Source organism: Sebastes fasciatus, chromosome 21 (assembly GCF_043250625.1).
Source record: "Sebastes fasciatus isolate fSebFas1 chromosome 21, fSebFas1.pri, whole genome shotgun sequence".
NCBI classification, from domain to species: domain Eukaryota; kingdom Metazoa; phylum Chordata; class Actinopteri; order Perciformes; family Sebastidae; genus Sebastes; species Sebastes fasciatus.
The window spans coordinates 4,064,158-4,090,093 of NC_133815.1; the positions used below are offsets into that span (position 1 = coordinate 4,064,158).

Sequence of the window (25,936 nt, forward strand, 5' to 3'; positions counted from 1 at the left end):
TGTTCCTCCTGAGTCTCATAGTCGAATGCCCCCCCAACCCCACCAACCCCACCTCACATCTGTACTACTCACTCACACACACACACTGCACAACCCCTAAGTCCCTTTTGCATTCTAAATAGGCTAATTTCTCTGCTGATCTGGGATTTGGGAGAGCTAGAGTTTATTGAAGGAGCTGACACAGATCAAGACGTTTTTTTTGAGGTTCACGGATTAAGTCTTACCTCTGGTAAAATCAAAGACGCTTTTCACAATCAGTGGTCTTGAGCAGTCCAACCAATTATCCTCAATCAGATGTATGATGAAAGAAAAGGAAGAGGTGCGCTATTATGATTTCTATGATTTTTTTATAGCTGCTTTTGTTTGTGTTATCTACCTTTTTCCTCCAGAAAGGCTGTAAGAGTGCAGACACACGGGGATAACATCGCATTGGATGAGCCGAAAAAAGCGAGATTCCTGAAGCTGGAGATTGAAGAGCGCTTTAGTAATCTCCTCTAATCCTTTTTGTTCACCCAGGAGATTGTCCTCCTTTAGAAGTTTCCAGCCAGACAAAGAGGTGGATAGTGTGATGGTATCAACTCTAATAGACTGGGGAGGTTGAGGAAAAGGCCAGCCACCTCACTGTGTCAAATAGGCCCAGGTTCAAGGAAGTCAGCTCTTTCTCAATTATTTTCTAAATTAACTCACGAGCTCCGAAGAGATTCAGCCGGGACTATCTGAGGTATTACGGCTCCGAAATGGTCAGGGAAGGGAGTTCGGGGGTGTTATCCTCCATGTCAAAGAACTGACATACCTCTCAGATACTTGCCAAAGGATACCCTTGTGGCATTTTCTGTATTGTTAAAGAATTTCATTCAAGCATGAATGCAGTGCAGATTGTACGTTTACTCAAGCAGCTGCATTGGCTCAGTATGTGTCCACACTCATTCCTAAAGCAGGTGGTCACAAATCTCTCTTCCCGTTGAGTGCTTTGTTTTCGGATGGTCCAAAACAGCAGAGCTTTTGTTTGTTTAACGACAAATGATTGACAGTAGATCATCCGCAACTGGTGTGGACAGCAGTGGAATTCCCAATGCCCAAAAACAAAAAAAGAAAACCTACTTCTAGTGTGCTCATTGTTCCTAAACCCGCTGCTGCCGTGAAATATTGCTCGGGAGCGATGCGGCTTCATGAGTAAAGGCGTAATAAGAGAAGAGAAAGGTCAGATCGTCTGTCTTTGTGTTGTTTTAATGGAAAGTGTGGCCACTTGCCAAGGTCTGGTGTGTCTCAAGGACCCCAGGTAAAGTAATGCTAAGACTCCAGTTAATAACAAAGGACTTCCAATAGAGTTTGCAGAGCGCACATCATTACAGGAAAGTGGCTGCAAGCACTTTGATTAGTTTAGAAACCAAGAGAAGCAGTGGATCCATGCTGAGACCTGACATTTGGTATAAAAAAAAGCAGCGTGGCAAAAATAAAATGCTTGTGCTTTGATTCTTGGAAACGTTTTAGTTCTCGTAATGAAACTTCTAAAAGACAGGCATTTTATGTTTTCTTTCATGAGTTTGATCTTATTTTTTTCTATTCACAAGCCAGTTTGGGCAAATAAAAAAATTGTCTGCACATTTGCACATTTGTTTCAATGAGAAGAGTCAGCAACTGATGACCGAAGCTGTGTTTCTATTTAAATGCACATTTTAAACCTCTTGTATTTGATCTATTATCAAGAAATTGCTTTTATTGTTTTATTTTTCCTGCAACAACAATGCAGATATTCCAGAGTAGTCAAACACTGGACACATATCGACATCTTGGAATCTTTGAGATCAAAGAGAATCCCAATAGTCCCAATATGAACACTGGTATTTATTATTTATGTGCATTTACCTCGTACCTCTGGCATTTCCAACAGAGAGGGATACAGCATGTTACAACACAGCCTGTCCAACACAGTCTCACGTCAGTTATAATCTATTTGATTTGTGTACATAGACACATATTTCCCTTTTTTTGTGACGCCCAGCACGACTTTTTTTTTTGTGCGTTTTCCTACAAATGTCCAGCAACATGTGACACGAGTCAATTTCCACTCCAGTCTTTTCAAAATAAAACAACTTAGTTATGTTTAGGAATAGATTGACTTGTTAGGCTTATGCAACAAAACTACTTAGTTAGGTTTAGGAAAATATTGTGGTTTGTGTTTAAATAACACCAGAAAGTGCCGTCACTAGTGCGGACGTTACGTTACAAAAACTACTTAGTTAGGTTTGGGAAAAGATTGACTTGGTTAGGTTTAGGCAAAAAAAAAGTACTTAGTTAGGTGTAGGAAAAGATTGCTGTTTGGGTTTAAATAACACCGGAAGTGGCGTAAATGAAGTACAGATGTTACGTGACAAAAACTATTTTGTTAACTTCAGGAAAAGATCATGGTTTGGGTTAAAATGACTCCGGAAGTGCTGTAACTTGAGTTTGGAAGTTGACAAATAAATTTACTTTGATGTGTAGTTTCACACGGGACACAAACACCTGTCTCCCGGGTGAAAGTCTGATGTTTTTTGACTCACCCATCCACCCCGACCTCCTTGATTCCGTGCTGAAAAATTAAAATTTTGTCTATGTACACAAATCAATACATTATATGTTGTGACTATTTCATGAACTTCTGTGCAACTGGGCTGGTCTGTCACGGTCGGCTTCACATTGAAAGGCAGAATGTACCAAAGTATAATTCACCACCACCTCACAGGTCAGTCGGCTCCCATTTAATTAGGCTAATCATTCAACTAGAACTAGAGTTACAATATATAACCACTATTAAATCAAGAACTAATTATAATATTGAGCAATTAAATGAATAAATGAAAAGTGCAGAGGGAACAAAATGCAAATGCAGCTGGTGTAAAATATATATGTTTTTATATCGTGTGAGAGAAGAATCTACCTGGCAGTCAAAGTAAATCTCTTTGCTTTGATTTCCTCTGGAATAAAGCCCGGCAACACATTAGTGTCTGTCTAGCTTGCTGCCCCACTTAACGGTTGTTCTTTTGCAAGCAGAACTAATACACATGAAATCACACCGCACGAGTAGTAGACGCTATCAGAGATGCTGCATAAAACATACTGAATCACTGCAATATGCTTTTAAAGTACCGTACAAAAAGTGTCTCAATCTTGTTTTGCTTTATCTCACAGCATCCAACAAGGGAGCGTTTCTGTGTAGCCTTAAAGGGGAATTTGAGGACACAGTTTACTGACATTTTACATTGAAAAACTCGTTCTTAACCAGTCAACTGATTCTGTCTTCTTTTATGGAAAAAAATGTCTAGAAGCATCAGCCACGAGAGAAATCTGAACAAGAGGAATCAATAGGTTACAGTTCATCCGCACTACTGTGGATGCAGCGGTAGAGACTCTATTCACTGCTCATTCATAGAAATGTCATCACTGTGTCAAGGTTATTTCTTTAAAGGTTACATTGTGGAAATTACAAAATCAGCTCACATTACTGTAGGTCTTCTCTCAAACACAATTTTCAGTAGACTCCCTGTACAACTCATATAGCTAGATATCACTATCCCATTATTGTCTATCATGCTATTTATAACCTTATATAATTCCCCTTTTTGTTGATTCGCTACTGATGAGTTCAGGTTCACGAGAAGTGTGTGGGACCTCAGCCACGGCTCAGTGTGACAGATGATGTGTAACCTAAGATCCCCTGGATCTTAATACTGTTGGCTGCTTTGCTCCTTGACCCACTTTTAATGATTATTCTGCCGTAGGCGAGTGGATTAGTCTCTGTCTATAGAGTCTGGAAGAAAGGAAGAGGAAATTGACCTATTGTATAACACAGCTAGCTGACTCTTTGGTGAAATTAGGAAATCATAAAACTACATTAATTCACTCTGAATGATTTTTTTGGGGGGAAATTCAAGCCGTTAGGGTTTGAACTGGAAATGGAGCATTAGAATATTTGGTATGAATGATCGTTTACTGGATCAGACATCTGAGTTAACTTCAAATGCATTTTTTAGAAATGTAGATATAGTCTGCATTTTCAATGCCAATACAGTTTTTACACAATTTTTTTTTTGAAAAATGTTAAATGCAGTTGTCACATATAGATTCTGCTTCACTCATCTATACTTAGGAAACTTTAAAGACCATCACCATAACTGTAAGGAGAACACATGCTAGTGGATTAGGTCTAGACATTTCACTATGTATAGATGTTTCTTTTGTCTTAACAATAACAGTTACTCAAAGTTGGCCAGCTAGTCTCCAAATGCACCTGTCTGTCATTACGTGCAGGGCAGGTAGTGGACTTTTAAAGCTATTAATATTACTATTCGCAGGTTGATATTCATGTTCTGTGTGAAAGTATTCATGACAAAAACAACAGTTGGAAAAAATATATTGAAGTGCAAATTAATCGCACAGAAAAATATTCTACTGGTGTGTAAATGCCTTTAGTCTCAAACTTGTCATGTCATCAAGTATAAAGTCTGGAGCTGCTCCACACACAATGAACGAGAGACTAATTTTGTGGAGCCACATAATGTTTGTTTTCTTTTTTTTATTGTCGTGGTGCAGGGAGCAGAACGGGCAGGATGCAGACTCCGAGACGGGCTGATTCAACGGAAATATATTGATTTAACGAAAGGTCTTTTAGGTTCAAAAGACAGGCAGGTACAGCTGGTAGATACAGGCAAACAAAACTCACACGACTGAGGTGGTATAAACAGTGACTGACTAACTGGGGAGGTGAGAACAGGTGAGCAGCAGGTGAGGTGAGTGCAGGACTAAGGAGGGATAGGTGAAACTGATCTGGGCAGGGCATGTAATCAAAAAGGCGGGAAAACACACATAGACAGGAAGTAAAACCAAACATGACACATGAGTGAAGTTTCAAAATAAAACAGGAAACAGACTAAACAAAAGCCCAAGACCATGGATCCTGAAAATTATCTCATAGTTCCCCTTTAAGTCTCCGAGACAACAGAGAGATGTGGCTGTGACAGCACCTGCATAATGTAATATGGTATCACGTAGAGCACTTTTAGTGAGTTTGACTTTAAAAATAATTGACAGTCTGAATTGGGGGGGAGGCTTGTAACATGAGTCCATTTAATAGTGAGAGTGATCATTTGCCTGCAGTCATGTTTTTGAACAGGGCCAATTGCAGTTAATTACATTCATCTTGCTTCCCAGAGTAGAAATGAAACTAAACAGCGTGAGTGGAGAACGTGCCACAAACCAAATTTGGTGTAAATAATGTTCTAAATAATACGTTTTCACCTGGCTCCAGTGATGTTAGTGATGCCTTGATTCATTCTCTACAGCCATCTTATCAAATATCGCCCGCTGTTGTGATTTCCACACACAACATGAGGCAAACAGCAGTCCATTTAGTCTACCGTCATGATCAACACCATCCCATTTTCCTCCCAGGTCTCACTGCTCGCTGTCAGCTGTTTTTTTTTTTGTGTGTGTATTATTGCAGGGTTCACAAGTTCACAAGAACATGTTCAATGGTCGCCAGAGGGTCTTGTCTCTGGGGACAAGCACGATTTACAACGAACACTGATGTAACTGGTAGAACTTATTAAATCAGGCTCCATGTGGTGATGTTGTTTTCAGCAGCTCAGATGGCGAATTAACCCTCCAGCACAGATATAGACACACAACAAAAACTAATATAGACAAACAGACATGTTAGGACTTCACACACACACACACACACGTATACTGTACGGGCAAGACATGCAGCTATTACATCCAATAAATCGCCTACACAAAGGAAAAACATCGTCTGACTTTTCGGCTTCTCACTGTGTTGCAATTTACCTGTGTGCAGTTTTCTCTGTAGTGGGCAGAGGTGCAGTTATATATCACTGAGTTAGCATTGTGAAAGTTCATGGTTGTGTTTGCGGTGTTATTGTAGAAATAAATGTGATCGAGGGGGGTGCTTTAGAAAGTTGCTTTCCGCCCCGATCCAAGGTTGCATAGTCATTTCAGATATAATGAAAAGTGAGGAAAGGCTAACCTTGACAATGAGAGACCAGGAGAATCAAAGATGAGAGAAGCACAGTTTTGTGTTGTTTATCTTTTAAAGGAACGTGTGATACAATGCCGTATGAGTAGTCCATAAACGGAAAATATCAGCACAATGATAGTAACATCTTGACATTAGTTACAGTGTTATCTTCACTCTCTCAACAGATTTTCAAACTGTTTTGCTTTACCACTGTCTTGTTGCTTTTCCAGTGTGTAACTCTGTCTGGGTCCGTGTCGAGAGACCTCATCAACACCTATTTGAGCTCAAATGGCTTGTTTTTCCCCCCACCCATGCAGGAATCATCAGGACTGCCTTATCTGAAATGGACCGGGAAGCCAGAGAACACTACACCGTCGTTATCCAAGCCAAAGACATGGCAGGCCAGGTCGGAGGCCTCTCCGGCTCCACCACCATCAACATCACTCTGACAGACGTCAACGACAACCCGCCCATGTTTCCTCAAAGTGTGTATACATCGACAAACAAAACACAGTCCAAAGTTCACTACAGTTAAATGAATAACAAGACGGATGATTTGGTCATACTTGAAAACTCTTTACCGTGAGAAAATTGTGCCTTTTGGCGTCTTTGCTTACTAACTAGCCAGAAGGCTAATTTAGCCGTTTTAAGCCCCAATTTCACAATGGCAATGTTAATGTGTTACAGTACTACTACTAACCTGAATACATATTTTATATTACATTAAATGGCCAAGCCGTGGCTGGAACTCTAATCAGCCGTTTCTCAGCCATTTTGGCCTTGAGCACAAGACCTCTACTACAGACGCCCGAGGCAGTAACGGTACCTGAGCAGCATTTCAAAAAGGGAGTTCTGTACTGTATTTCCCATCGTGGAAGTGGAAAGATAGCAAGCAACTGTAAGAAAAGCTATTTTTAAAAATCATTCACACTGTAGAGCAAAAAAAGTCCTAATGCATCTGCACATGAAAGACAAGCAGATTATCCTTTACAGTGTGCTCGCTGCTTCTTGCTGCTTGAATGGAAAGAAGAAACATCAACATTTCAGTGTTTGCAGTGTTTTAATTATAATTTGTTCATGCATGCAATGATAAACCATATATCAATACTGGAGGGTTTAGAGAGCAAATCATGGATTATTGAGGCTTCCCCTCATCTATTCAGCATCCCTCACTGTGATGTATTATACTTCATTATTGTGTGACTCATTTTGTGGTTAAATTTCCCATAATTAGCTAAATTAGACTAGCATTCATCCTCTGATTTGCAGTCTGAATTTTCTCATTTTAATGATAAATTTAAGTAATGATAAAGTTGTGATTCGTTGTCTTTGGCTCGATCCCCCACGGCTCGGAGTTTTTTCATTCTGTGCCGCAGTGAAAAACTATTTCAAAACCATCAACAATGTCTGAATAATCATCTGCCTCAGAGTTTGATCTGCTCCATTGCGGCGCTGTGAACCTCGGTTTAGCATTTAATGTCAATCGAGGCACTGCGGAGTATTTTTAATGACATTCCCTCAGGAACAAATGGTGGCAGAATCAAAATGCTTAGCTAAGCCCTTTTAAGAGAACACCCAGACAACGATGTGGGGCAGGTCAGCTTCTGTTTAACAGATTTTTTTTTTGCTGTCTCTAAATGAATACGCATCAATGTTCATCCCCAGAAAATTACCAGCTGTACGTCCCTGAATCAGCTCAAGTCGGGAAACCGGTGGGGAAGATCAAAGCCAATGATGAGGACCTTGGCATCAATGCAGACATTAAGTACAGCATCATTAACTCAGAGGGGGCCAACACCTTCTCCATATCCACGGAAAGGGACACGAGAGAGGGGATCATCAGCCTCAAAAAGGTAAGAATATGCTGTCAACAAGACATGTGACTCCCCAGGAAAACATATGAGGAAATAGCCATGCATATCAGTTTTTTTGCATGGGCACTGACTTAAAGGGGACATATCATGCTCATTTTCAGGTTCACACTTGTATTTTGGGTTTCTACTAGAACATGTTTCAGGCTGGTTGCATAAGCTGTCATAGCTATACCAACGAAAAGAAAAGCATTTTATTTCATGTATATCCCGCGGAATTATTTGTGTTATTCACGTAATCGATGGTTGGGTCAAAAAATACCGGACTTTCACCCAGGACACAAGCGTTCATGTCCCATGTGATACCAGAAGTCAACATTGATGTATTTGTCACGTAACTTACGTACTTAAGTAACACCACTTCCAGAGTTATTTTAAGCCAAACCACAATTTTTTCCTAAGCCTAAGTAGTTGCCTAAACCTAACACAGTAGTTATGTTGTCTAATCTGAACCAATTTGATCTTTTCCTAAACCCTTACAAAGTATTTTTGTTGCCTAAACCTAAGGAAGTTGGTTCCTATGAATATGGAAGTTTATTTTGAAAAGACTGTGTGCATGTAACGAGCAGAAATTGACACGTGTTGCTGGACATTGGTAGGAAAATTGAGGAAAAAGGAGGAATAACTTTTTCGTAACATATCATACAAACCGTTGTATGATGATACGTTGCATGTTCACATCCTTTAATGTTAAAAAAACACATTTTTCTCATATTGTCTGAATGTACCTGTATCCATCCTCTGTCTGAAACGCTCCATTTTAGAAAGCCCAGTCTGCTCTGATTGGCTTTCGTGAAAAATATGGTGCACCTTTGCAAAGGTAGTTCTCAAGCTGTTGGCGGTATATTCTAAAGAGCCTGACTGTGACAAATCTGATTGGCTTGTTGAATCACATGTTCATTGATCCAGACAGCCCACAAAAAACTGACTGGGTTTTCTTATTTCACAATTTATGGGTTGGTAGGCACTCCAGATACCCAGATGTATGTACACAAGTACTGAAAAAGAGAGTTTTCATATGTCCCCTTTAAATACGTACTGTGGAGAGTTTTTTACCACAAGTGGTGCTATAAAGTAGGTCCTCATATTGTTGGTATCAAATGATTTACTAGCATATGAGGACTCTCCTGAAGACACAATTCTGCCAGTGGTAACAGTGTAAAGTGATGTACTTTAAAAGGTAGCAATGCTCCAATAAAGAGGAGTAGAAGAAGAAGAACGTGGGCTGATGTACACTGTTCCAAAAGTTCCAATTAATTCTAAACAAATAGGCTTTGTTAGGGGTTTATGAGGTAGGAGATGCATTTGAAATATAGGTCTAAGAGGCTTACAGTTTAGTAGTAGTGTTGAGTTTAAATCAAATCATTTTGTTTACAATGAAAACTGCGCAGGATTCTAACTCTATATTTGCAGTTAAACACATTTGTGTTATAATAGCGTTACCCCCAAGAGAGGAAAATATGAAAAACATAACTTGAGTTCTACAAACTTAAAATTATGCTTATTTTTGTGCAGTTAGTTTAACTGACACGAATACTGTATTTAAGTGAGCCCTGAGTTATCATTCACTTCTTCATGAAGTGGAACTACGTTGTACTATACGTGTGCTAATAACATTCCCCCCCAACAGCCTCTGAACTACGAGAGAAAGAAGACCTACACTCTCCACATCGAGGGAACGAACACACACATGGATCCTCGCTTTTCCTATCTCGGCTCTTTCAAAGACACCGCCACCCTTAAAATCACAGTCGGGGATGTGGACGAAGCCCCCGTGTTTTCGATAGATCATTACATCATGGACGTGTACGAGAACTCGCCGAGTGGCACCGAGGTGGGCGTCGTGACGGCTCGAGATCCTGACAGCAGGAACAGTCCTGTCAGGTAAGACGCTTTAACTCCTACGTATACAATCTGCAGACACGATTACAAATATTCAGAGGCAGATCAGCTCGACTGTCTTATTAGTTGTGCACCATTGGATGCAATTGAAGATCTACAGTTGCTCTTGTTAAGAAGTATCAGACAAGCCCACTGCAAAAAGCAAAGGGTAAGAGAGGAGGTGGATAGTATTACGAGGCTTATTTTGAGGCTCAGTGCTCTTTCAGATGTGACCGGCAGCCAATTGAACTCACTTTGTCAACTAATTGGTTGACAAGATGGACTTCTAGAAATTCCCAAAAAGGCTGGTTAGCATATCTCTTCAGATTAGCTTAGTTGGTAAAGCATATGTTTGCCAAAGTTTTTGCCAAACTGGCCGCAGCTTATGAGGAATTCCTTGCTTATTTATTCATCTTTTGATCAGTTTCTTGTTTAGCATTCAGGTTCACCAGTCACATATCTTTTGCTGTTGCAAAAAAAGTGAGGTGCTTTGAATTGCCCCTCGAGGTTTAAGTCTAACTGATAAGATAATTTCTGCCTCCGAGAAATGTTTGTCTAACTAAAACTCCAATTTGCATGTCATATCTCTGCCCCAAATTATTGTACTTTTTTGTAGATAAGCATTTGAAGCTACGACTTGACACTGTAGTTTGCACATGTATATGTCAATGTGCACTTATGAACTAATGTGTAGTAACAATATCTAGAAAACTGTCACTAAGTATGCCAAACTGATGATTTTTCAGGTGGTTTTGAACTACCACTATAGAGCATAGTGTTAAATAGATTGTACTGCATCTTGTTTAGTAGCTCCCTGTGTGTTCCTGCTCCTATACATGCCCTTCATGTTCCACATGCCCTCTAAAAATCAACACCATGCATTGTGTATATATCTCATTTTTTAGCATCATTAGATAGATGGTGATATTGTTTGTTTGTGTATTTTAAGTCGGTAAAGTAACCCGAGGCAATACAACTGCTTAGCACATTAGTATGCGCTCTAAACACATGCTTGTGAGCTGTTGAAAAAAGATTGATGTTACCCTTAGGCTGTGGACTAATCCTAGGTTTTAGCTCTGCACAGGTACCTCGCTTCGTGACATTACACTCAAGCAGCTCTGCACTGCTTGTATTAATTTTGAATTCCCTCTATACGCCTCGGCGTAAATGATGGAGCGGCTGTAAACACGGATCTCCTCATGAGATCAAGTTTTGTTGATGTGTCAATAAGACGCAATGATACGTTGCTATTTTTTCTGCATGTTTTAGGATCACGGGTTAAACCCCGCCATAGGCTGCAGAGCCCGGAGGTGTTCTAAACGGCATTAAGCACAGTGACTTATGACCCTACTACTGTTTTCCCCGTTTTGGAGAGGTGAGCCCCGCGGCTCCTGATGGATGAGATTCAATTTCAAAATGGGAGGAAGACACGGAGTGAAAATGATTCTTTGATTCGCGCTGGAAGCTTAAGACTTTGTGAAAGATTCGTTGTAAACAAGAAGGTAATCTACATATGAAAGAGTTCCCTTGCTCTCCTTGTGGGATACCTCCTCCTCGACCATTCCTTCAGTACATCACTCCCAATGTTCACCACATAAAGCAGAAGGCAGCGGGAGGTATTTCCGTGACAGCCACTTGAACCCAGCAAAAAAAAAAAAAAAAGCTAAACAACTGTGAACCGCTCCCCGTGTCGGTATCAGAATGCCGAACGCAGCCGGCATCAGTATTTGGCTCTCTTTGATCATCTCAAGTCTGCCCATGCATGCAATGAAATAAACATGAAATAAACGTCATTGAAGTGACATTTCAAATGTTGGTCTGAAAATTGACGTCTAAATAGCCGAAGAAAGCCTTGATGGCTCATTACCTCTGGGTGACATTATCATCAGAGCGGCTGTGGAAACTTCTTGGCCTTGTTACTTTTAAGCTCTGCATGGATTCAAGTCAGCCCCGTCTTCAGCTTGTATTCAAGAGGAAACGGCTATAATATCATATAAACCGATGAAAGTAGTGCATTTTGAATAGATAACAATGGCCATTTTTACATGCACACTAATATTCCACTTTTAGGCACTTATTCCAAATGGTATAATTCAGGTTTTAGGAGCATTATTTGGACATGTGAACAGCACATTCGGTCTCAATTGGGGTTTTTACGGCAATTTGCGACACACAATGTTTACATCCAGCTTTGAGCGTTGCACACAAACCAACTAGCCGACAGTTTGCAGAGATGCATGACCAAAAGAAAGGCCCACATTTCTGGTCGGAAGGAGAAACACACCTATTTCTAAACACTATGAAATACTTGGACATCAACAGGTTTTTGGATATGCGCAAATATCAAAAAAAATTTGGGGGGGGGGTTTCAGAATAAGAGCAAAAACTGAAATATTTTGTGCATGTAAATGTAGTAACAATCTACTCTTAAAAGAAGATTGGTCATTTAAAGGAAAAGTTTAACTAGGATATTGTAAAACCTAATGACTTTGGAGATTGGTACTTCTTATCTAGCCCCACCAACAGGTCAAAATGCACACTTGTCCAACTCTACATCTAATACTAATGAGTGTATTTCCATCATCCTGAGCTACATGTTGAGATGTCAGCCTAGCATGCTAACAAGCCAATCTTAAGCTATTAAATTCAGATACAGATGTAAGGCCTTTACACACTGTTGTGTGATTAATTTGCACGTCAATATATATTTTTCGAACTGTTGTTTTTGTCATGAATACTTTCACACAGAACGCAATTATTATGCGGCAAAAAAGCAACCCTTTTTTTCGGAACAAGGTTGATTTTTCGCACTACGAAAAAAAGCATCAACTAGTCAAGTTGTGCAGAACGGGTTGAGTTGCGTCTATGTTTATGAAACAACAACACAGAGGCTCTGTAGTCCCGACCAAAACAACAAACTGTATCAAAGGCCTTAAGGCTTAAACACGCTTCTCCAGGCTTCACATAAGTTTACACTTGTACCAAAGTAAATACATTTTGTTATATCTGCGTCTTACACCCACCTCCTGACAGGAGGTTAGATCAACCAGTCGGCTTGTTTGATGCGTATAGGGGCTGCATGGCGTGTTGTTGAGAGTTGGAAAGGCTCCAGCAAAGTTGCCTTTCAGTTTTTCATCCATCTAACAAGTTTGTTTTTTTGTGTTGTGTAACAAACATTAGCACCTCACTGGGCTGCAGTACTATGGGCTTTTAGTCTTGTTGATGTTCAGTGCACTCCAAGGCTTTTACTGTGGACTTACAATTACTCTATTTCAGTTTGAATTCCCTACATTTCCCAGAATGCCAGAGAAGGGGTCTATTACCGTAGATATGGAAATATATAATGCAACAGGTCTTGTTGTTTGATTCAGGGGGTCTGATACTAAAATCTGATACTACCTGAAGGAAAGACACAGTTGTTCTGCTATCAAGCTGTTCTGGAAAATAATCATTACACAATGTAACATCTTGTACTTTTGGGTAGTTATCTGCAGGAAATTGAAAATAAACCACAAAAAAAAACTTCACAACAACCAAGAGTAATCACCAGTAGCAGTAATTAAAACGTGCTTTTTCAGTGGATTTTCCAGCCATAAAATAACATGTTTTTCTTCTTGACAAAGCAAATACTTAGCACCTACACTCACACTTTTTACTGCTGAAAAGCCTTCATGCTCTTATGAGCCTGAGCGTTTAATAAATCATGACAGCATTTCTACCGAGGGTGCTGCTTACACTCGCAAGCAATCCAAGCTAAAAATGGAAAATAGTTAATTATTTCAAAATAAATGCAATCCTGGTATTAATATCCCTATACCATTTATATTCCTCATGCCAATTGAAAACGGTCGACTTAGCTATGTTACTCGGGAGAATGAATGAATGCTTGGATTAAAGGTGTAAATAGGTCATTAGGAGATAAATTAGGGAATACACAGTCAATGCTCATTTCGTGCTTGAACTCATGAGGGGAGCAGCTGAGCCCGTTTCTGCTTTGTATTCTACAGGCTGCTTTGCTTCTAGTTTGATAACAGCGTTGCTAGAAAGCCATTACAACAGTGTAAACACTGCCAGCAGAACATTGCCTTTGTCATTGTTAAATATTGAAGATAATTGTTCTTGACTTAGAAATATGTATTTTCAGAACATTCTTTCAAGACCTAGAGTCCATTTAAAAGCAGTAGGATTGTTTTATACCCATATGCTATAAGACTTTGGAAATCGTAGAAGCATAAGAACATCCCCTTTGGCTCGTGCTGCGTCTGCACTTCATTCATTTAACGGCGTGGTTGTGGTTGACTGAATCTCTTCTCATTACTGGAAGGTTTTGTTTTCTGGTTTGATGTATTTTGTTTCCAAATATGACATAAACACAAGTAAGTAAATATGTGTTTGCTAAGGCCTCAGTAGTATTGTTGAACTAAAGCCAGGGCTGAAGTACCTGCATAGTTTTCTGAAGTATTTGGCTTAAAGGGGCATTCCACCGGTTTTACACAGCAGGGATTTTATTTGTTATAAGCAGTAATTGTCAGTCTGTGAGAACAGTTGTATAATGTCCTCTGTGGCTCTAAAGGGAGCTTTCCAAAGTTTGAAAAAAAACAACCCTGACGAATGCATCTGGAGTGGATACATAAGTGTGTATCTTCCTTTCCTAATAGGTACTTCTTGGACAGCAAAGAGGAAGGAGTAAGGCACTTCAGAATCGATGAAAGCAGCGGACTCATACGGACGACGCAGCCTCTGGACAGAGAAGACATGGCTTGGCACAACATCACTGTGATGGCCTCGGAGGTTGGTAGGTACCCAGGTTGCTTTCCATAAACAGACTGTTTGCAAGTGGGCGAGTAAACGTAATGCATCTGCTGCGTCTGTTTACTCTTAGGCGAGCGAGCAGATGACGGTTGATGGATGAAGGAGTTCTGAATGTCTTGTCATGTTGACATGGCTCTTACTTCCTGTTGTACAAACAGACTCTGATTTCATTCTCATCTGTCTGGAGACTTCTAGTTCTGTCTCAGTGCTATTATGAAATCACAATTTTAATAGTAGTAGTATTTGAAGACGTACAATTTCATCAGGTTTAGAGGCACTTTATCTTTGAATTTTCTACATATTTTGGCATTTATGTCAATATTCAAGATTCATTTAACAATTTTGTAATAGGTAAGTGAGCAGATATGGAGGTAAACACGTACAGTACTGCACATAATATTCTCTTCACCTTCTGACGCAAATATTAGTTCTGTCAAACAAATATTTAACCGCAATTAATCGCATGATTGTCCATAGTTAATCATGATTAATCGCAAATTAATCTAATTTTTTTATCTGCTCAAAATGTACTTTAAGGGAGATTTGTCAAGTATTTAATACTCTTATCAACATGGGAGTGGGAAAATATGCTGCTTTATGCAAATGTATGTATATATGTATTATTGGAAATCAATTAACAACACAAAACATTGACAAATATTGTCCAGAAACCCTCACAGGTACTGCATTTAGCATAAAAAATATGCTCAAATCATAACATGGCAAACTGCAGCCCAACAGGCAACAACAGCTGTCAGTGTGTCAGTGTGCTGACTTGCCCCAAACTGCATGTGATTATCATAAAGTGGGCAGGTCTGTAAAGGGGAGACTCGTGGGTACCCATAGAACCCATTTTCATTCACATATCTGGAGGTCAGAGGTCAAGGGACCCCTTTGAAAATGGCCATCATGGTTTTTCCTCACCAAAATTTAGCGCAAGTTTGGAGCGACAAGCTAGTTTGCCGTGGTTGGCATCAATGGATTCCATAGGTTTTCTAGTTTCACATGATAGCAGTATCTTTTGCATTAACACATTTTGCATTAACACGTTATTATCGCGTTAACTTTGACAGCGGTAATAAATATCTAAATAACATACAGTATGTCTCCCATGTTCGACACCTTGGGGCGCTGTAGTAAACACATGAAATGCTATTATCCAGTTGCCTGAAAGAAGCAGTTAAAAGAGATTGCTCCTTCTTTCCACACTCATCTTGTTTAGCCCCAAGCTAATAGGAGACATTGTAAATCCTTATCAGAATTGCATTGAAATCGCGGCTGAGCTATGTGTTGCGACGGCATGATTTAAGGAATATAAATTCAAAAATAATAGTAGGTGCTATATAGTTCTAACCTGAGGCCTTTCCCACAAGATAACAAGACACCCTGAGGGGATCATATAGTCAGAGAAGCGGTCCAGGTTCAAAATCACGGCGTGTAAAAATCAATATCAACAAAATGAACGTTCCATAAAAAGGAATGACTATATGAATCTGCACGGCACACTCGGCCTTTACCTACAGAATGAAATCAGGAGCACTCTGAACAGTAATATTCAGGTGTTCACCTCGATGTTTCGATCAAAGACACTTCAACAGGATACTGTGTACATGTCAAGAGAAACACAAGACCACAGAGACCACAAGCAGAGCGCTGTGTGACCCACATTCGGCAGACTTGAAAGCGCTGCTCATTGCCAAGTTTAACAGAGGGCAAAAGTACACAGAGGGCACGGCTGTTTCATCACAGCTGCTCGTCCTGTGCAGTTTCACGGAGAACAGGAAATGAACAATATTTCTGCACAATCTGCTGTCCTTAGTGGTTCTTTTTTGATTTCAATGGGTGCTTAAAGGGTCATTGCATTGGAATGTAGCTTTATACAGGACACTAGAATACAAATTAGATATCAGTTTTGTTCCGTAGGTAACATTTAAATCACCCAACTATGATAAACATTCATTTTGGCCGCTGAATTGCGCATCACTTGCAACCGCTATTTTCCCCATCTCAAGGTCCGATTCACAAAAGATATCCAGCTAGTTATATAACAGCGCAAACACGCCAATAAAGTTTTGAAGCTGAGTGCAATTTGCCTTTTTTTGCATCCGATTGCCATGTGGCCTTTGCACCAAGAATACAAAAGGCAGAACAACGGCAGAGAGAAAAAGAAAAAAAAATTAATTTTCAGACCTTGCCACAGGTCCTGACCGACGAGGTGCAGAGGCATTCCTCGAATCCTCAGGCTAGGGATTTAAACTTGACAGAGAGAAACCGTACTTGGGATGTAATATCCCAGTCCGTCAGTATAAATGTGCTTCAGTTACCACCATCTCTCTGAAGATGCTAATATCTTATTATCTATTTTTGCAATGAGGCTCATTTGCATGGAAATGGGGCCAATTTTGCGCCAAAGGTATGTATATATATTACCTCACTGAAATACGTGCAAATAGCACAGGAGCACCTACTTGGTATTTGCTTGGCAGCGCAGTTAGGGATGCATTTCACCCTTTAGCTGTTGCAAACGTTGTGCAATCCTTTTGTGATTTGGCCCCTCGAGGTTAGCCTAACAATCAGTCCACAATTACACATCTGGAAAGAATGCAGGAAAACAAGGCTATAAGGGTTCACAACAACTGCAATAAGCAGCTGTCACCTGCAGCTATTCAGCTAAACAGTCTAGTGTCACGACTTTGATCATTCTTTTAACTCTAACTAGTCTGCTAAATTGTATTTAAGGATCATAGTGAAGAGACTATATAGAGCGCAGTACACATAAGTACTTATATTTGGCTTATTTCCGTGACTAAAAATCTGTCTTTGACACAGAATTACTTAAAATACCTTATTTATGTGGGTTATCGTGTGAAAATATCCAACTTCAAATGGTAAAATAAAGCTTTCAACAAGAAAAAGCATTGGTTTTGTATCATGACTCTTGATCATTAACATGGTCAATCCAAGGAAATTGTTTCAAATGTCCATCCCTGATCAATAAGTGCATTTATTTGCTCTGTTTACATCCCTATATCTGTCCAGTTTTCACAGCAGCAAAATGTTTTAATAGTATCATCAACAGTGTTTAAACACCAGCCAAATGCCAGATGAGTTAATAGTGAAAGTAACAATTAAAGTCTGGAGAAAACAAGGATGAAGGAGATCATTTGCATATTGATTAGAATGTATTCAAAGAGTGTATTTTTCTTATAATTAACTACAAAATCAAATTAGTCCCAATTGTTTCAATGTCCTTCCCTACATTGAAAATTAATTAAATCAATGCAGGCCCCGCTAACTTCAAGAATTGCTATCAGGTAACTTGGGTAATTTGTAATCACAATTAGGCAAATCTCTTGCCAACCGACAGAGGTGCCGCATGCTAATGTTCCTTTATCGCTTCACCTCTCCTTAGTATTCAAGGATACGGTTACATGCCAAGGCACTGTCAAAAAGCACACTGATACGTTTTTTATCCACTTTGAATGAGCAAAGATGCACAGACAGCCTTACAAGTCTGCTGCAATCCATCCTGCAGAGACTTTAGTAGATAATTTAGACATGGTACTTAACATCTAAAAGCACAAAGAGCTGTCTCATAGGTGCAATGTTGGACCTTCTTTACTGAAACAACGCCATGCATGGAAACCTTTATGCACAAGATAAAGTAAACACAAATCTGGAAACATTAATTTAATAGAAAGACTGCTGCACTTGCATAACTTTTTCCTATTCAAGGAAGGTTTTGCTGAGCGAGCATGCTCTTATTCAGCACTGTACTGCTACACGCTCCTACTGTATACAGTAAAACACCTGGAAGCTACCCAGTAGAACCAGTCTTCTTCTCTTGGGGGCTGAGGTGCTCCACGTGTTGTGGGTTGAAGGCCTTGTTCAAGGGCACAAAAATCACAGGAAACCTTTTCCCCCCTGTGTGTTTTTAGCCGATGTGTTCTGAGGAAAGACTTGCCTAACCTCCCGATAATTGAACATCAATCTATTATTGTTCACATTTGTAGTTTGTGTAAAATTTAACAAATTAGTGTTGTTTTTGCTCAGTTCTTTTGTTGCTTCATACAGGCCTCATAAGTACTAAAAACTAAACACTTTAGGTTGATATTTCTGCGCTTATGGCACAATAATGCTGTATGGTTATAGGTGTCCACCGCATGCCATATACTCCAATAGAAATCTTAATTCAATAGTGCAAATCATAATTGAAGTATTAAATAATGTATTCCAAACTATTCTCATGTGTTTCGGTGGCATAGGTGGATATTTAAATTACGTACATGCTTCATGAGTTGCTCATGCAGCGCATGGGGGCAAATAATGCATCACAACCGAGCACACCGACTGGGACGAAAAAAAATGCTGCATAAAGATGATCAGATGTGCTTTAATATACAAAATTGCCTTCTGCAACGTTGCATCCCTCAGTGCTTTTATAGTAGCACAGCCTAAGACAAAACCCATAAGCAGTCTAACAAAGAAGAGCACAGTGTGTCCCAGTTTAAAATCACACCGTTGATGCTCTACTTTGTTATTAAGGCTTACATTTGACTTTCATCTCCTTTGTCACGTGTTCTCTCTCTCTCTCTCTCTGCTACAGACAACCCCAGCCTCCTCAGCCACGTTCCAGTTACCGTCCAGGTGCTTGACGTGAACGACAATCCGCCGGAAATAGCCACGGACGAGGAGGTCATTGTGTGCGAGAGCTCAAGGCCGGCTCAGGTGAGCGTCTAGGATTCGCCTAGATATACAACACTTATATGTGTTCTATTTCTCTTCCTATATCTCCTCACACATTCAAATCTTTCTACACCGCTGACAGAGTGTGCATTAACCCCAGTCGCCCCCCTGACTACACGCATTCCGCACTGAACTATTGTTTCCCCTCAGCAGTTTGGGTTGCTCACTGAGAGCTGAGCAGTAAGAAACTGTGGAGGCATTGCAGAGAGCTGCTTAATCATCCCTCATTCAGAATGAGTATCTCAGCAGCAAACCATGACAGCTCTAAATCGAAGCTCATTCCAGTTTGCTCTCAGTAGTCTTTGATTCATTCAAATTAAGACGTTTTTTTTGAGATATAGAGCAATCAGCAGCATGGAAATGGCTGAAAGGGCGGTTCGGCAAAGGATGATGGAGTAAAGAGCGAGAAGACACAACTAAATACATTTTTAATAGTTTCAAGCTAGTGGAAGAAAAGTTTGAATTAAGGTTTGCATTAAATTTGAATTAAGGTTGCATTTACAGCCTCAGGGTTTCTTGGCCCAGGGGATTAAGTGGGAAGAATTATAATGTGTTGAATGAGACAGTGGCACACCACCATTCAAATGACAACACGTGTGAACGGGTAGAGCTGCTCATTAATGTTTAAGAATCTGTCTGCGTTTCAGTTTTTATGGCGCAGACATTCACTTCTGATTGGTTAGCAGGTGTCCATCAGAATTGTAACAGCACACCTAGGTCCAATTAAGAGTTAAATGTCTTTTCTAAATCAGTGCTCCAGGCATATTAAACTGCAGGCAGCCATGGCAACAGTACACCAGTAAAATGGACCTATACTCATTAATTAAAATGACCACAAACACACTTTAACACAGCTTCTCTTTGTCTTTAGTTAGTGGCCTGGGTGAAATGCATTAATGCACTCCAGGGCGCGCAGTTATCTTAATTAGCATACATCATCGGTCCCCATAAGCATGGCTTCAGTGTTACTATGTTACTGGTGGAGGTATAATGACTCGCAATATTCACATTTTGACTTAATTCAAATTTAGCAGGTGGCATTCTCAAGTGAAAAAAAAAAAAAATCAAGGTTCAAGATTTGTAAATGGCGTTGAGAACAGCAGGTGTTGTCTGCCGTGTCTGCCAATAAACCATAAAATAAACAGATTTTTTGGATCAGAAGACTTCACAGCACTGTACTGCTCAACAATTTGAAATTGTTAATTCCTTCAGGCATGTATTTGAGATACGATACAGAACTTTTCGTCAAGCTCACAGATTTCTGAAGAAAAAGCAGGGACACATTAGACTGTTATTATGCTTTAAAACCAAAATTGAATAAATTTGCACCCACAAAAAAAAAAAACCATGGGCTGATGTTTCCTCAGGCGCCCAATTACAAGTTAGCGGACAATCGTATTGCTTCCTCTGGTTTTCCAGACATCCCATTATCTTGATTTTTAAGACTAATCAAGTGGCAGTTAGCTGCTTTTTCACACTGATGGAAAACAAAATGATCACAACTTAACGTTGGAGCCACTGACACTAGAAGAAAGAGAGCCCTGCTCTTCTCAGCTAAAAGCTCCCACCGTGGCACCCTGTCAGCCATGACATCCACATAAATAAACTCAAGCAGCCACATAGTACATCCTAATACTGCACAGTTAAAGACGGAGGCTTGTGGAAGTATCCCAGGAGAACAACCAGGTCTGGAATTCAATCATTTTATGGGCAAGGCCACTTAAATGCCAGAGCAGCAAAGCCATCAAATAAAACAATGATTTGAACGCCATGGGAATAATGAATTTAACTTAAGGGTTGAGGAAAGGGCTGTCAATCGATTCAAATATTTAATTTAAAATTAATCACACATTTTATCAGTTAAAAATGTACTTTAAAGTGAGATTTGTCAAGTATTTAATACGCTTATCAACATGGGAGTGAGCAAATATGCTGCTTTGTGCAAATATCTGTATATATTTATAATTAGAAATCAATTAACAACATAAAACAATGACAAATATTGTCCAGAAACCCTCACAGGTACTGCATTTAGCATAAAATGTACTCAAATCATAACATGGCAAACTCAATAAACAGCTGTCAGTGTGTCAGTGTGCTGACTTGACTATGACTTGCCCCAAACTGCATGTGATTATCATAAAGTGGGCATGTCTGTAAATAGGAGACTCGTGGGTACCCATAGAACCCATTTTCATTCACATATCTGGAGGTCAGAGGTCAATGGATCCCTTTGAAAATGGCCATGACAGTTTTTCCTTGCCAAACATTAGCGTTATTAAACCTGCTTCGCGACAGGCTAGTATGACATGGTTGGTACCAATGGATTCCTTAGGTTTTCTAGTTTCTAGTTATATAAAGCAGGCATCTTCTAGGTATATAACTTTAAAACGGAGCCCGAAATAACCTTGATTGTTTGCGTTAAACCCACCACTAGTTATGTGCACAGCGTTTCACTTGATGTTGCCCTACAAGAAGTCAGAATCTCAACAAAAGACACTAGTGTCTAAAAACCGTCTCGACAGGAAAGAGGCAGAGGAGAAAATGGCAAAATCAGCTGAGGCAGTGCGGGCGGAGCATCAAGGCACTGTGGCCTAGCCGCCGGTGAAATTCCTGCCCTGAGCACAACAACACCCCGAATCTCACATTGAAGATAAGAACTCCCCGTGGTGATGGGCTATCAGGTCGTTTTTCCTCTCTCCCCGCTCTAACTGTGTCTTTTACCAATTAGGGGTAACAAGCTGACAAAAGTGGCAGTGTGGTTGCCCTGAGAGCACCCATGTCATTGTTAGATGCCAGCTACCCCCGTGGCACAAGCCTGAAATCCTACTATCACAACCAGCCGCTCTTTCTCAGGCAGCACACAGGTAGAGGAGAAAATGCTACAAGAGCAGTTGGCTGTATGTGAAGGGGAACTCTGACTCTGACCAATTATGATCAACAAATCATGAGACATGCATCAGACACGACATCAGCTCCTTGTCCTGCATGCAATTAGAGTGGAAAGTGATTGGAAATGGTGCAGCGGCTGATTAAACGTGTGTTATCCTCTGAAAAACAGGTGATCCAGACTGTCACAGCAGTGGATAAGGATGACTTTGCCAACGGACAGCGGTTCTCCTTCGCATTGCCGAGCCATCTACCAGTTAATCCCAACTTCACCCTGACGGACAATAAAGGTAATTAAAGTGATCAATATGTTTGTTTGCATTTCTTATGAGCTTTGCACTCTGCCTCTAGGGCAGGACTTCATCCTCATTGCTTATATTCTTAAGATCCAATAAGCTGTACTGATTTCCTCATACCTTGGAGGTGCGATGAAAATATGATGTCAACCGGGTGCGGTAGACGTCTAGAGATCCAAATACCGCCGGGATCTCCTCCGAGTCCGGCCTCATAAACATACGAATCATAGAGGTTTGGCATGTTTGCGCATTGTGTTTCAAATGGATTACCCGTTCCGGCGCTCCCTCTTCCCCCCCTCCTCCTGCGTGCATTATTTTGTGCCGGCGCACGGCCAACAGTGGGTGTTACCATGGCAACCATCTCAGTCTCAGGTGAATACCTAGCGCTAGGTTGGTCTGCAATCACAGGGCTTTTAAAAGCTCTCAGCCAGAAGATCTCACAGTTGCCCACGGAGAGGAGGAGTTCACAGCACTCCAGATGAATGTCTGAGCCAGAGAGAGGCATGAAAACAGAGAGGAAGGGAGCGCAAGAGAGATCAAAAAAATCGATGTGATAATAGGAGATAAGTCTGTTTAGCCCTTGGTCCAGTTGCTTCCCACCACAAGCCCTCCCTTTTCTACTTCAACTACATTGACTTACAGAGGAAAGTTTTGCTGCATTCATGCAAGTGGCACTTAGAGACATCCCTCACCTCCTGCCCACCTCCACTCCTAAGGGGCGGATGAATCAAACAAAGCAAAGATCGAGTGCAACACCGCTCCAAAGACCCGCATCTCCTGCAGGACAATACATTATCATTTTTTAAGAGTGCGAACGTGGTATAACTAGTTTATTTTGCAGTAGTTTGCTTCCCTTTTACACATATTGTCCGAGTAGAGCAGCTCTGAAGTCAAATGCTGAATAATTCCAAGAATCTGAAGTAGCTGGGAGGACAGAATATTTGCTCGATCAGTTTTCTTTGATTTTATATATATTACTGTCTACTGCAGAAGCCCTCATTCCCCATGTGAGCCAAAACAGTTTTTACCCAATCGAAAATTGAAAACTCGGTATAAACCCTGAAGCCACGATGAGGAAGATAGGCAGCCTTTTCACTTCAACTATTTGAGGACTGTTATTGTGACACCTCTCTTTGGGTGCGACTATGTCGTATAAGTTGTGAAAAACACGTGTTAAATATATTTTTTATATTTGTCACTTTATTTCTCTAGTGTTTCTGAGAAACTTACAGTGGTTCACCTTCACTATCGCCTGCGAAACACCTCTCGCTGATTTGCCATATGCTGTGTTAGGGAATCACAGTGTGGACTTGACGGAAAGCTGATGGAAGTTAATACTGAAAAATTACTTGTTAACCAACAACAAGCTGCCCACAGCTATGCAGTTATTATTTGCTGCTCTTGCTCCTTGTTCTACTTTCTGTATAGTAAATGTCTGCCAGATAATGTGAAGCATATAAAGGCGATGACCTCTGGTTCTGAAAAGTGAAGCCAATGCTGAAGTGCCTTAAACTTGCATTCTCTCTAACAGCCAGCAGGTGGCGACCTTCTGGTTGCAAAAAGAAGTCTCATTGTAAAGAAGTCTATGAGGAAATTTCACTTGATTTATTACCTCAGTAAACATTGTAACCATGAGTTTATGGTCTCAATCACTAGTCTCCAATCAATAGTCTTCAATACAGCATGATGTTCATTTGGTAAATTATGGTCCCATTTAGAGTCGAATAGACCATAAAGCAGGGGATGCTTTAGGGTGTGACTACCTTGTGATTGACAGGTCGTTACCACGGTGTTGTCATGTCTGGGAGTTGTCCGTGTTTTCAAAATTTTTCAGCGTTCAGTTGTACTTTGCGCCAAACTCTCGTGGTTGCAAGAAACCAAGATGGCGATGGCCAAAATGCCGAACTAAAGGCTTCAAAACGGCATTCCACAAACCAATGGATGACGTCACAGGGTCCACTTCTTCTTTACAGTCTGTGAGCATATCAGTTGTGAACAGTACAATGTAAATGATGTCCTCTATGGCCACACATACTAGTACTTTATGTAACGGCATGGGGTAGCCAACATTCACATAGATTTTTAACTGTATTAAAATTAGATTTTAATATAATAAATTACAGACCTTGTGATCTTGGCAGGTTTTTGTTGGGTGTAATCGCTCCTGCTAGGATCTTCCAGGACAAATTGGTGCCCATGTGGGACCAGAGGAGCTCTCTATGGATCAGTGTCTTTTTAAAGGTTTGGTTGGATCAAGGGAACCAGGGCAGGTTTATACATTTGGACAGGTTGGGCTTGGTCTTCTTTGAGTGCGTAGAGCAAATTAAACTCTGAAAAATCACTAGATTTCCAACCCCCCAAAAAAAGATCCCCCACTCTTGCAAAGCGAGTCTCTCAAAAGTTGTTAGATTTACTACATCAGAGCCATCTGCAGCAAAATATTCCCAAAGCATTCAGGAAGGAAACCCTTTCTTTCTTGAAGGATTGATAGCAGTTTTTTGGTTCATGCTGTTTGAGTAATGGTGCCTTTCAATTTGGATTTAGCTCCTGCTGCATACCATCCCACAGGATCTTGTTTTTTTCCCCTCACTATATCTGTGATATAATCCCATGTGGGATGGGCCGATTATGTATCATGACATGGAAATAAGAAATTATTCATATTTCACTCATTTGTCGGAGAGAAACTTGAAATAAAAGTGAACTTTATGAAGGACAGAGTGGTAGAAATGATTCCCTGAAGGATAAATTATCCCCCTGGAATAAATAGGTCACGGAACTAACAGATTCTGAAATACTTCTGTTTCCTCATTCAGCTTCCTCTCTTTAACCAGCAAAGCTGTTAAAGAGCGTGTTCTGATTCAGAGCAACAACTTTGGATGGTTAGTTGACCAGATGAAAGGGAGGCAGCCGCCCAGCAAAGCCTCCGACTTGTTCTGTTGACCACAGAGAAGCTGCACTGGAGCAGTTAAATGGTTTGATCAAGTGCACTCTTCAAAACTAGCTTTTAGACGAGGAAAGTGGTTCTTGTTTCCAGAACTGCACACTAAGGGTGGGCGATATGACCACAAAATGTATATCACGGTATTTCTTTTGGTTTTTGCGGTCACGGCATTACAAAATTGAAAGGAATACTCCACTCAAAACATGATTCTACCTCTTTTCTTTTCTTTATTGGCTATGTCAGGGGACATATCTTAAGAAAGAAATGTGTTTATTGGCTCCAAATTGAAAATGAGTTATACTACTCATACTAATGAGTAACAGCCATGCTGCTGGTTTCAATCGTGAGTGAACTGTAGCCGACTGGCGAGCAAACTGGATCTCAGCAATAAAGAATATTTGGAAAAAATGTTGTTTTTTCATATAGTTAGCCTACTGTTTTATTAATTCAAAGTTGTTTCACCACAGAAAGCTGACATAAC

At 40.3% G+C, this 25,936-nt stretch overlaps 1 protein-coding gene across 5 annotated transcripts in view; it reads left to right on the top strand.

Annotated features, from left to right (window-relative positions):
* LOC141759658 (cadherin-18) overlaps positions 1–25,936 on the top strand; it is a 180,186-nt gene that overhangs the window by 137,598 nt on the left and 16,652 nt on the right. For all 5 annotated transcript variants that reach the window (XM_074621911.1, XM_074621913.1, XM_074621912.1 and 2 more), the window contains 6 exons: positions 6,334–6,501; positions 7,682–7,869; positions 9,518–9,771; positions 14,427–14,563; positions 19,187–19,308; positions 22,388–22,505. In XM_074621911.1, coding sequence (XP_074478012.1) covers positions 6,334–6,501; positions 7,682–7,869; positions 9,518–9,771; positions 14,427–14,563; positions 19,187–19,308; positions 22,388–22,505 — 987 coding nt within the window. The remainder of the gene's footprint in view (positions 1–6,333; positions 6,502–7,681; positions 7,870–9,517; positions 9,772–14,426; positions 14,564–19,186; positions 19,309–22,387; positions 22,506–25,936) is intronic.